A 10,229-nucleotide genomic window follows, 5' to 3' on the forward strand; every position below is an offset into this window, starting at 1 on the left:
GTGGAAACGTGACACATGCATGGTCTCATCAGGAGAACAGTCACAGGAAGGCGCACACATACTGCTGCGATGCATCTCAGCCCACAATTTAAATTAAATTTTGGATTTATTTGTGTGAATCCAGCACTCAGAGGGATGGTGATTTTTGTTTGCACTGGCCGCAACAATTCATCGAATATTTCGAATAATTCGATTATAAAAACTTCTCGACACAAATTCTTTGCTTCAATGCTCCGTTTAATGCACGGCTCTGTAATACTGCTCCTAAATAGTGTGTGAATAAAAACTGTGACAACATTAAGCCCACACAGCCCCCAGTTTTGAACAGAAACACTGATAGCACAACAGCAGCAGTGTTGATGACGCTGGCACAGTTTAATGTGGAGCCGGAGTCAGTTTACACATCGTGGTGAGGTCGGGTAGAGCTTTACTGGGAAAAAGCTGCGGGAGTCCTTCATCTCACACCTGATCAACAAAACTCTGACATGAAGAAAAGCAAACTTTTTATAGCTGCTCCACGAACCAACATCTGTTTTACACAGAGAGAAATCTCCAGTAAGTCTCAAAAAGTTGTATTAAAATATGCAGATGAACTATTATCCCAGCCCATTGTTCCTCAGTGGGCTGGTTTCAGTCATTATGCAAATGTACTGTTTATAAGATTGGGGAAACCTGCAGTCAGCTGAAGCTGAAGAAGTCACTTGGATGAGTGACGAAACGTTTCTCCCACTGAAAACGCAACATCCAGATGAAGATAATCAACTTTTGGAAATATGGCCTAGTGTACATCATGCTCCTCTTTACTATCACCCCTGTTTGCTTCTATGTAAAATCAGACAGCTGCTGTCAGCCATGACCAAGCTGTATAATTTAAACATAGTATCAGACTAAGTTAACGCTATGTCCAGATGAACAGAATCAACTTCTGGAGATTTACTTATCTGGATGATTGAGCATGCATCAAGACACTAGACCATATTAATTTCAAGGCTTTCATAAAATGTTTCAGATTGAAAGTGAAATAATATAAATTGCATTAATATTTAAAAATAAAAGCTCTTTTACAAGCAAAAATAAAATAAAATAAAATAAAACACATGGGCAGTAAAACACTGGGCCACTGACCTGAGGGTTGTTAGGTTGGACACAGATGATTGGTGTGGAAGAATAGTGGCTCTATTCTGAACCCCTCACCCTGTCACTAAGGGGAAGCCCCCTTTAGGAAAAAGCTATTTTCTGCCATTTGTATCTGCAGTCTCATTCTAATAGGGTTAGCAAAAAGATCAGGGCTATATTAACTTATATATGGTGTTTCTCAACAACCGTCTGGTGGCAAATGGCTGATTAACATTTAGGACACAACAACTAGTAAGTTTGGTACCAACTAGTGACAATAGCGCAATTAGTCGACTAGTCGCACACATCCCTAATCTTACTTTATACGTCTTTTGACCCAGTTGGTAACACAAGTGCTTCCCTGTTTATTAAAGCACGACTAAGGAAAAAGACCTGCTAATAATCGGGACCTAATACCTACTGCCTAAAAATAGAGCTTTTCTTCTTCTTTCATTTTTAACGGCAGCTTGCATCCAACGATGTAGCACTACTGCCATCTCCTGGATTTTACTGCTACATCTCTTCCACATATTTAGATCCTCTTGATGAGTCCAGTATTTCTCAAATAACAAAGTCTTTCCTTTCCCTTCATTATGACTTAACTGTTCAACCACCATTTCAAACTTGGGTTCGGTAGTAATACCCATTTCTACCCTCAACATTCTCCTTTGACTGACATACTTCCTGCAACGAAAAAGCACATGTTCAATCGTTTTTATAGCATTACACCGATTACACAAATCAGTAAGATGTTTCCCTTTCCTAAAAAGAGTGTCATTTAGAAAACAATGACCTCTTCTTATTCTACTTATAATTATAATTACCTCCTCCTGCCTACTTATTCCTCTATTTCTTGTAACGTGAACTGTTTGTACTTTATATAAATGTCTCCCTTTTACTTCATTATCCCACGCCATTTTCCATAAATTCTTACTTTCTTTCCAAACGTTTCCCTTCAGAATTCGACAACGGTATCTGCATATCAGTATCTACTTTTTTAATAGCTTCTTTGGCCAGCCTATCTGCTCTTTCATTACCCACAATACCTATATGAGCGGGAGTCCACAATATTACTCTATTTTTGCTTTTTTCCACACACAAAATCTACGATTTTTCAATGCTTAACAATGCTTAACAATGAATCCCTATTATTACTTTTGAAATTCTGTCTACCACCCGTTCTAAAGCCAATAATATGGCACATAACATATATACTCAAAAAACTGCCACCTGGCGAAATCACTAATGCGTATGACGTAACGCGATCTACGTGCAGGCACGTCCGTGACGTAACTAAAAGAGGGCGCCCCGGTGTTGGCGGCGAATTTAAAGAGTCTCGGTTGGAGGGCTGCGATCCAAACAGTCTTGCACTTTTCGGATCGTACTTGTTTCGAGTTAAAGGAAATGCCAGGCGACAGGTATCGTCCTCAGTGGTTCTTACTTTCTGTTACTAAACATATTTGAGGTATAGCGGTGCATAAGTTATCTCTCAGATGTGTTGCACATGTGAAAACGAGCCGCCATCCCAAGGCTAGCTTGGTGCTGTTTAACTGTCCCGACTCAAAACTGTGCTTTTGAGCGGTGTGAACAAGGCGGTTTTTGTGCGAAATTGTGTGTTCGGTAGACCGTCAGCGTCTTTGCGTCGTTAGTGTAAAACTGTACCGATAGCGCGCTTTCTCCCCAGCGCTTTCCCTCCACGCCTGTCAGCGGCTCTTTTCTTCCCGGGGTACACACTGTAAGCTAACCGACGTCCTGGACCACCTGCATGTGTCTGTGTACTGAAAGACAGGAGACGGTGTCTGTCGTTTGGTTTTGCAGTCAGTTTGCGCGGTCACTCCGCTGGTAGCTACATCAATATGGCGGGCATGGAGAGGTTTTTTAGAGGAAGCTAGGCCGCTAAGTAGCCTTTCTGTGGGGTGTCCCTGTAAGACAGCATGATGAAGCCTTGTTTAACCATGCCCACATGTCTGATTAACCTCTGCTTCCAACAGTGTCCCACTGCAGGATCGTCCCTGCCTTAGTCTGCAGGACTCCATGCTGAATCAGCCCAAGAAAAGCAACAAATGCAAGTCTAGAGGCATTCTTAGCGAGGGCCTGGACACTGAGTGCACCCCAACAGATTTCATCCTGCAGTTCACACCACCGCGCAAGCAACAGCGGCTCTTCAGCAAGGGGAAGGAGAATGACAGCAATCAATTTGTTCTTGGCAGGAGATCAAGGAGGAAAGACTCCTCACCAAGTAGGAGGAGATGGTTTTCTGATGTTTAAGATGAGGACTTTCACCTGTGATCAACAACTTTTTTTTTTTTTCCCCTTTCTCCTTCCCTCTGCAGACATTTCATGGGATCAACTACCAGACGAGGTTGTTCTTAGGATTTTCTTCTGCCTTCCTCTGCAGGACCTTGTCAGAATATCTGTAGTTTGCAAGCGCTGGCAACGTTTGGTGTGAGTCATAATGATCATTAACAAAATCTCTGGCCCTGCTTCTTCCCGCTTGAAATTTTTTTTTTTTTCTCTCTTTTAAGTGCAGGGCGGATCCTAAAGATTGAGTTTGCATACTTCAAACCACTCCTCTGGTTCTTTCTCACATCTCTGTGTTTAAACTCATGACACTTATCACAGTATTCAAAAATATGGAAATCTGTGGCCCTGTGGATTCCTCATTAAAAGATAACTCGTAATTCATCCATTGAACAGCTGTCACAGCTACTCGCACACCATCACATTCAAAAGTATTAAATTCTGACAAACTGGTAGACAAACAAGTTTGTGCTGCTTGATATTCTCAGTGACACACACAATGAAACCCACATTCACATTTAACAGAACGGGTTGCTGTGTGCAGGTTATTTATTGCAGGCTGCTGTAGGGGTTTGCCTCCATGACACCTCTTTGCTTGTGCATTCATCACAGGTTTGATGAGTCTCTGTGGCACAGTGTGGATCTAGAGGGGATGACCCACACGGGTCTGGCTCTGCAGCAGGTGCTGAGGACTGGCATCCGCAGACTGCGCTGCCATCGCTCCTTTGTGGAAGAGTTGCACTTAACAGGCAGAGGGTTAGTCACATATATCATGGTGTGTCCTGATTTTCTTCTTCAGTGGAAGACTTATTCTGAGTTTTCCTTGCCTGTGAAAAATCTGATAAACTATCTAATGTCTAACTATTTAATTCTCCTCCACACCACAGAGCTCTATTAAGTATTAAGTTCTGTGGCACTTATTAAGTGGAAAAAAAATGCTCTTTTCTTTCTTTTCCATTATACAGCTCTTTGCAGGTGGTTCAGATGGATCTGTCAAGCTCAATCATACCAACGTTGGCTCTGGAAGACATCATCTGTCGCTGCAGACTGCTAGAATGTCTGAGCCTGGAGGGTCTGCAGCTCTCTGACACCATCATCAGGTGAGATCTGAACTATTTGCTACTGATTAGTGCAGCGGGGATGTCACTGATTCCCAGTGTCTTTGCAGCTGCTTTTCTCTTATCAAAAATATGTCTGAGCTTTTCCTGACTTCAGATGCTGAGGGAAACATGCCTTTGTCAGAAAAGTCAGTGATGCTGTTTGTAGCAGAGCCTCATCAGAGGTGGAAAAGTCGTGCTGTAACTGTTGATTGTAAACTGGCAAAACACTAAATTCCTCTCAGTAAATGCATTTTCTGAATCTGTTTGAGCCTTAAATCTGTACTGTGTGTTTGGAGCTCATGTTTGGGTGTATTTGTTAATCTCTCTCTTTCTCTTTTACTCAGCTGTCTGGCAAAGAACACCCGCCTACAGGAGCTCAACCTCAGCGGCTGCTCTGCCTTCTCTGCTCCTGTGCTCGCTAGGATGCTTAAATCCTGTTCCCGGTCAGCTGCTCAGTCCTTATTCACTTTGTAACCACAGTTTCAGTTTCTCCTCTGCCTCAGATTTACTCATGCTCTGATTTTGTGTTTCAGTATACAACAGCTGAACTTATCATGGTGCACCTTTGATAATAATCACATAAAGAGCGTCGTTGATAATCTGAGTTCCAGTGTTACACATCTCAACCTCAGTGGTTACAGAGAGAGCCTCACCCTAAATGGTGAGTGGTGGAGATCTTCAAGTCACTGATTTCAACACTAACAAACACAGCTGGTTTGTCCTTAATGATGTAACACAGAACAAACTGCATAATGATACAGTAATTTGATTCACTTGACAGCTTGAACAGTAACACTGAGGGTGCATACTGTGAAAACTATATATGGATCTATATCTTAAAAATTGTTTGAGTTGCATCATTCTGACAGTGTTGTCTAAAATTTGGTCTAAAATTTGAGATAACAATCTCTAAACTTTCTTTTCTCTCTAAAATTTTTTGAAAAAGTAGCTTTTATTCAGCTCCAAGCCTTTCAGGAGACTAAGGCTACGTTCACACTGCAGGTCTTAATGCTCAATTCTGATTTTTTGATCAAATCTGATTTGATTTTTTTTTTTTTTTTTTTTTTTTTTTCCACACTACAAATAAAATGTGACAGCAAACGCGCTCTAGTGTGAACCCTCAAAGCGGCCCGCATGCGCAAAAGAAGACGTCACATACAACGCGCTCTGTTTAGACCCAGACCAAACAGTATTGTTTGACTGATGGCCCTTAATATAAAGACTTGTTTCGGACTTTACGTTTCCCAATTTTGCTTTAAGTTGTAAAGTTATTTTGTTATTTACATATGGCCTAATAATTATCCTTATAATTATCCTTATTGTTTTAGAGAGGAGCGGTGCTTCAAAGGATAGTTGCAGATTTCTGTCAGAATCTGCAGATTATACACTACAAATAAAATGTTCACGTTTCTCCAACGCTGTCTTCCCAACAGTTTCACTAACATCTACACGGGATGGCCAGGAAGCGTTCACGATGTCTTCTCCGGCGCTGATAATTGGCGTCTGTCTTGTGTCAGTGACGTAAAGGACGGATTTAATGCGACATGACCATTCAAACAGCAGTCGCTTTCTAAAACATCAGATATGTATCGGATTCAGTACCACATACGAAAGTGACCCAGGTCGGATTTGAAAATATCGGATTTGTGCTGTTCACACTGTCATAGCATGATTGGATATGGGTCGCATAGGGTCAAAAAAGTCGGCTTTGATGCACTTTCGCCTGCAGTGTGAACGTAGCCAAACACTATCTTAGAATAGTTTCAGTCTGGCTTTAAAGCGCTACATAGCACTGAAACCATGCTTTTAAAAGTTCTTAATGATCTTTTATTGACTACAGATTCTGGTAATCCCGTTAGTTAGTGCTTTTAGATTTGAGTGCGGCATTTGATACAGTGGATCATGCGATTCTGCTATCAAGATTGGGAAAATTGTGTGGGCATTAAGAGTACTGCACTTAAATGGTTCAGATCCTACTTAACTGATAGGAGTCTTTCTGTCAGATTCGATGGCTCCTCTTCCGCATCCACCCCCCATACGTGTGGGGTCCCACAAGGGTCTGTCCTTGGTCCAATACTTTTCCCCCTGTATATGCTCCCTCTAGGTTCTATTTTTAGAAAATATGGATTCTCGTTTCACTGCTACGCTGACGATTCTCAAATCTATTTTCCCCTTAAAAAGAATTCTGCAGACCCTTTTAAAGTTTTACTTGACTGTCTTGATGAGATTAAATCTTGGTTTGCTTTAAATTTTTTGCATATAAATGATCAAAAAACTGAGATTATATTATTTGGACCCTTTGACCCCCGTTTTTCCCTTAATGTTGATCTTGGTCTACTGGAAAAGTTCAGAACGCCGTTTGCTAAAAATTTAGGTGTGTTTCTCGATAGCTCTCTCATTTGAGAAACAAATTCTGTTATTAAAACCAGCTTTTTCCAGTTGAGGGCCGTTGCAAAAACAAAGACTATGTTGTAGTCTGCTGATTTTGAGAGAGTGATTCATGCATTTATTTCATCTAGGCTTGACTACTGCAACAGTCCTTATTTTGGTATTACCCAGGCGTTACTCTCTCGTTTGCAGCTAGTTCAGAATGCGGCGGCCCGACACCTAACAGGCACTTGCAAATTTGAACATATTTCCCCAATACTGGCACGTTTGCACTGGTTGCCAGTACATCATAGAATCGAATTCAAGATTTTTTTTTTTTTTTTTTTTTAAATCTTTGAATGGATTAGCTCCATCTTATCTCTCGGACTTTTTAACTAAAAATACTCCAAGCAGAGCTCCTAGGTCGGCAGATAAGTTGCTTCTGGATATCCCAGAACCAGACGGAAGAACAGAGGTGACCGAGCTTTTGCGGTTGCTGCCTCCAAGCTCTGGAACAGTCTGCCCCTTAACATTAGGTTGTCGCCAACACTTGACATTTTTAAAACCCGCTTGAAAACACACTTGTATTCTTTAACTTTCAATTGTGACTAGTCTTCCATTGTTTTTCTATGAATTTTTACTATTTTCATTATGTACAGCAATTTTGGTTGAACCCGTGTTGTTTTTAAATGTGATTATAAATAAATTTGATTTGATTTGACAGTGTCTGACGTGACTTTGTCATTTCTCATTTTTAGATGTGAAGGTGCTGGTGGAAAAATGCCCGCAGATTAAAACTCTAGATTTGAGGTAAAAGTTTAGTCATTGTTCTGTGTTTGGTATTTAACTGTGGGGTTTTTCTTTAGTTGTCTCGTTTTATTTGCTATTGCAAATTAAATTGTCATGGTTGGAAAAATGTCTTTTCTGTGGCCACAGATGACTGCAGCTTAAAACCTGTGTTTCTGTGTTGCAGTGATAGCACTCTGCTGACAGCTGACTGCTTACCTGTCCTCAAACAACTCAAGCACCTGCTGCATCTGTCCCTGAGCCGCTGTTATCACATTCACCTTGCTGCTCTCACGTAAGTTTTTGTCTGCCTCCCACCTCTATCCATGTCACTGCTAGTTAGTGTGTCCCATCTGATCGGATCTTCTAGCTTATTTTTTTTGCCACAGATATGTAGATGTTTGTTTGTGATTATTATTCAGATGGAAACGCACTGTCTAAGGTACTAGTAAAGTAAAAGGATGATGATTACAGCACTAGTCTGTTTGGTAACTAGTGCTAGGTGTGGTGTTCATTTACAGTTGGATTTTGGTACAAAAACTCTGCTCTAACCTCGAGCTCTATATTTGGGACTTGTTTGCATGAGTGAATACTGAAAACTAAATGCTGGTCTAGATTTTATTTGGGGCCTAAATGGGGAAAATCTGTTAAATTTAATTTATAGTTTTCTAAAAAGAATACAAAATCATATTTGAATAGCTGAAAATCATGATTAATACTTTAGCTGGTGTGATTGCAGTGACGTGGGTGAGATGTTCCCTGTGCTGAGCCAGCTGGATGTGTTTGGGCTGGTGCAGGATAGCCAGCTGCCCTCTCTAAAGAAGGGGATGCCTCATGTGAGCATCAACTCCAGACCTTTTTCAAGCATTGCCCGGCCCACACCGGCCAGCAAGTTTGTTGGATCCACCAGCGACCACACCATGTGGAACAAGAAGTGTCGACTGCGGTTTGGACTGTAACAACCATGGCTCCTTCTTTCTTTAGTCCAGTTAGTTTGTAACGCAGAGAGTTTTGTCCTGCAAAATTCCAGTGCATTCAGGTCTGACCTGGTGTGCAGTAATGGAACAATGTTTCAGTGTTTGCTGCTAAAGAATATGCTTTCTAGCCTTGCTTGCACATTTGTGTGATCTTAAATGCAGAGCACGCAAGCTTGTGAAGAAATGTCAGGTTTGTTAAGTGAAACGTTACATTGTTTTAGGTTCTAATAATGTGTTAATTCATTTAAAAAATGTATTAAGCATGGTTTACAAGGGGGTAAAGTGATTTCATTGGCTAAATACTCTTATTAGTTTTGCTCACTAATATCTACAAATCAGTAAATACATAGTGAAGGTATGTTAATGAGGCATTTACTGTGCTGCCTAAATGATCACAGTTCTTTTGATAAGCTTAATGATTTTAAAATGGCCTCTTCTATTTTACAAAAGTCAAATATTGACTATCGTCCAAATAATTTTAACTTGTTATCCAACATTTAACAGTTGCATCCTTACCTCCAGCTGTCGACATATTTAACAGTAAGTGTTTTGTGTGTCAGCTGTAAGAATGAGAGAACATTTGATTTTATTAATTGAACCAGTTTTAATGACAATTGATATATGTGGATTTGTCTCAACACATTATTGCTAAAGAAACTACCTTGTATGGACTTCCATATAATCTGTGTTGCTTGCAGTAATCAAAGTAGCTCAATAGTGTGGATGTGTTTGCCCTCGTGTCAGCTTTAACTCTAGAGGAACATGTGAATAACTTATTTTCACCTCAGAGCCCTTGCTGATGAACCACTTTAAACTAAAAGCTATCGAATTTTTCTGTAGGATTTATTTAACTTAAGGAAACTTAAGATAAGGAAATGTACAGTTTGTGCCACAGGTTTATGTAATTTTTGCCTCTGCAGCATCAGTGGATTATTAGATCAATAAAGATGCGATTGATGTTCAAATGTTTTTTGTTTTAAGTTTTAAAAAGTATTGCTTTTCCTGTAGAGAAATGAGTTGTTATACATTGTCCACAGTTTTAAGGCTCAAAAGTAATTGGACATTTGGACAGTGAAGAAGTAAGCAGATAATTTTGATTTGAATTTGATTGCTACTTATATGTACCGACAGGAGTGAAGAGATGTGAATGTGAATAAATTGAAAACCCTGAGAAATCATAAAACACCTGTTGGAGATCCCAAAAGGTTTTCTGTTCATCTGGACAGTGTTTTCAATGGGAGAAATGTTTTATCACTCATCCGAGTAACTTCTTCAGTCTCAGCTGACTGCAGGTTTCCCCAACCTTATAAACAGTGCATTTACAACACATACATATAACAGTACATGTATGATTTATAAGGTTGGGGAAACCTGCAGTCAGCTGAGACTGAAGAAGTTACTCGGATGAGTAACAAATAGGCCTCGGCTGTTTCCCATGATGCACTAAGTATTTCTTCTTTCCCTCTCGCTGTGCTATGTTCACTCTGCTGAAACTGGTTGGGCTGAGGGAAAAAACCCGAACCAAAGAGCAAATTGCTGCCTCTCCCTAAACAGTGTCAAAGGATTCTTCCTGTTAAAAGGG

The 10,229-nt window shown here is 40.4% G+C and overlaps 1 protein-coding gene across 1 annotated transcript; it reads left to right on the forward strand.

The window, feature by feature from the left end:
- Positions 1-2,461: 2,461 nt before the first annotated feature.
- skp2 (S-phase kinase-associated protein 2, E3 ubiquitin protein ligase) lies at positions 2,462-8,653 on the forward strand. Its single transcript, XM_063480533.1, has 10 exons — positions 2,462-2,534; positions 3,108-3,355; positions 3,450-3,561; positions 4,030-4,173; positions 4,383-4,517; positions 4,862-4,960; positions 5,051-5,178; positions 7,643-7,694; positions 7,858-7,965; positions 8,410-8,653. Exons 1-10 carry the CDS (start codon positions 2,521-2,523, stop codon positions 8,627-8,629), a joined length of 1,260 nt encoding a protein of 419 aa, XP_063336603.1. The 5' UTR covers positions 2,462-2,520; the 3' UTR covers positions 8,630-8,653.
- Positions 8,654-10,229: the final 1,576 nt, after the last annotated feature.

Source organism: Pelmatolapia mariae, linkage group LG7 (genome assembly GCF_036321145.2).
Source record: "Pelmatolapia mariae isolate MD_Pm_ZW linkage group LG7, Pm_UMD_F_2, whole genome shotgun sequence".
Taxonomy (NCBI): domain Eukaryota; kingdom Metazoa; phylum Chordata; class Actinopteri; order Cichliformes; family Cichlidae; genus Pelmatolapia; species Pelmatolapia mariae.

Coding starts and splice junctions, on each gene's coding strand:
- skp2 (XM_063480533.1), top strand. Junction 4,961..5,050: donor ATGCTTAAATCCTGTTCCCG/GTCAGCTGCTCA, acceptor TTTGTGTTTCAG/TATACAACAGCTGAACTTAT. Junction 5,179..7,642: donor AGAGAGCCTCACCCTAAATG/GTGAGTGGTGGA, acceptor TCTCATTTTTAG/ATGTGAAGGTGCTGGTGGAA.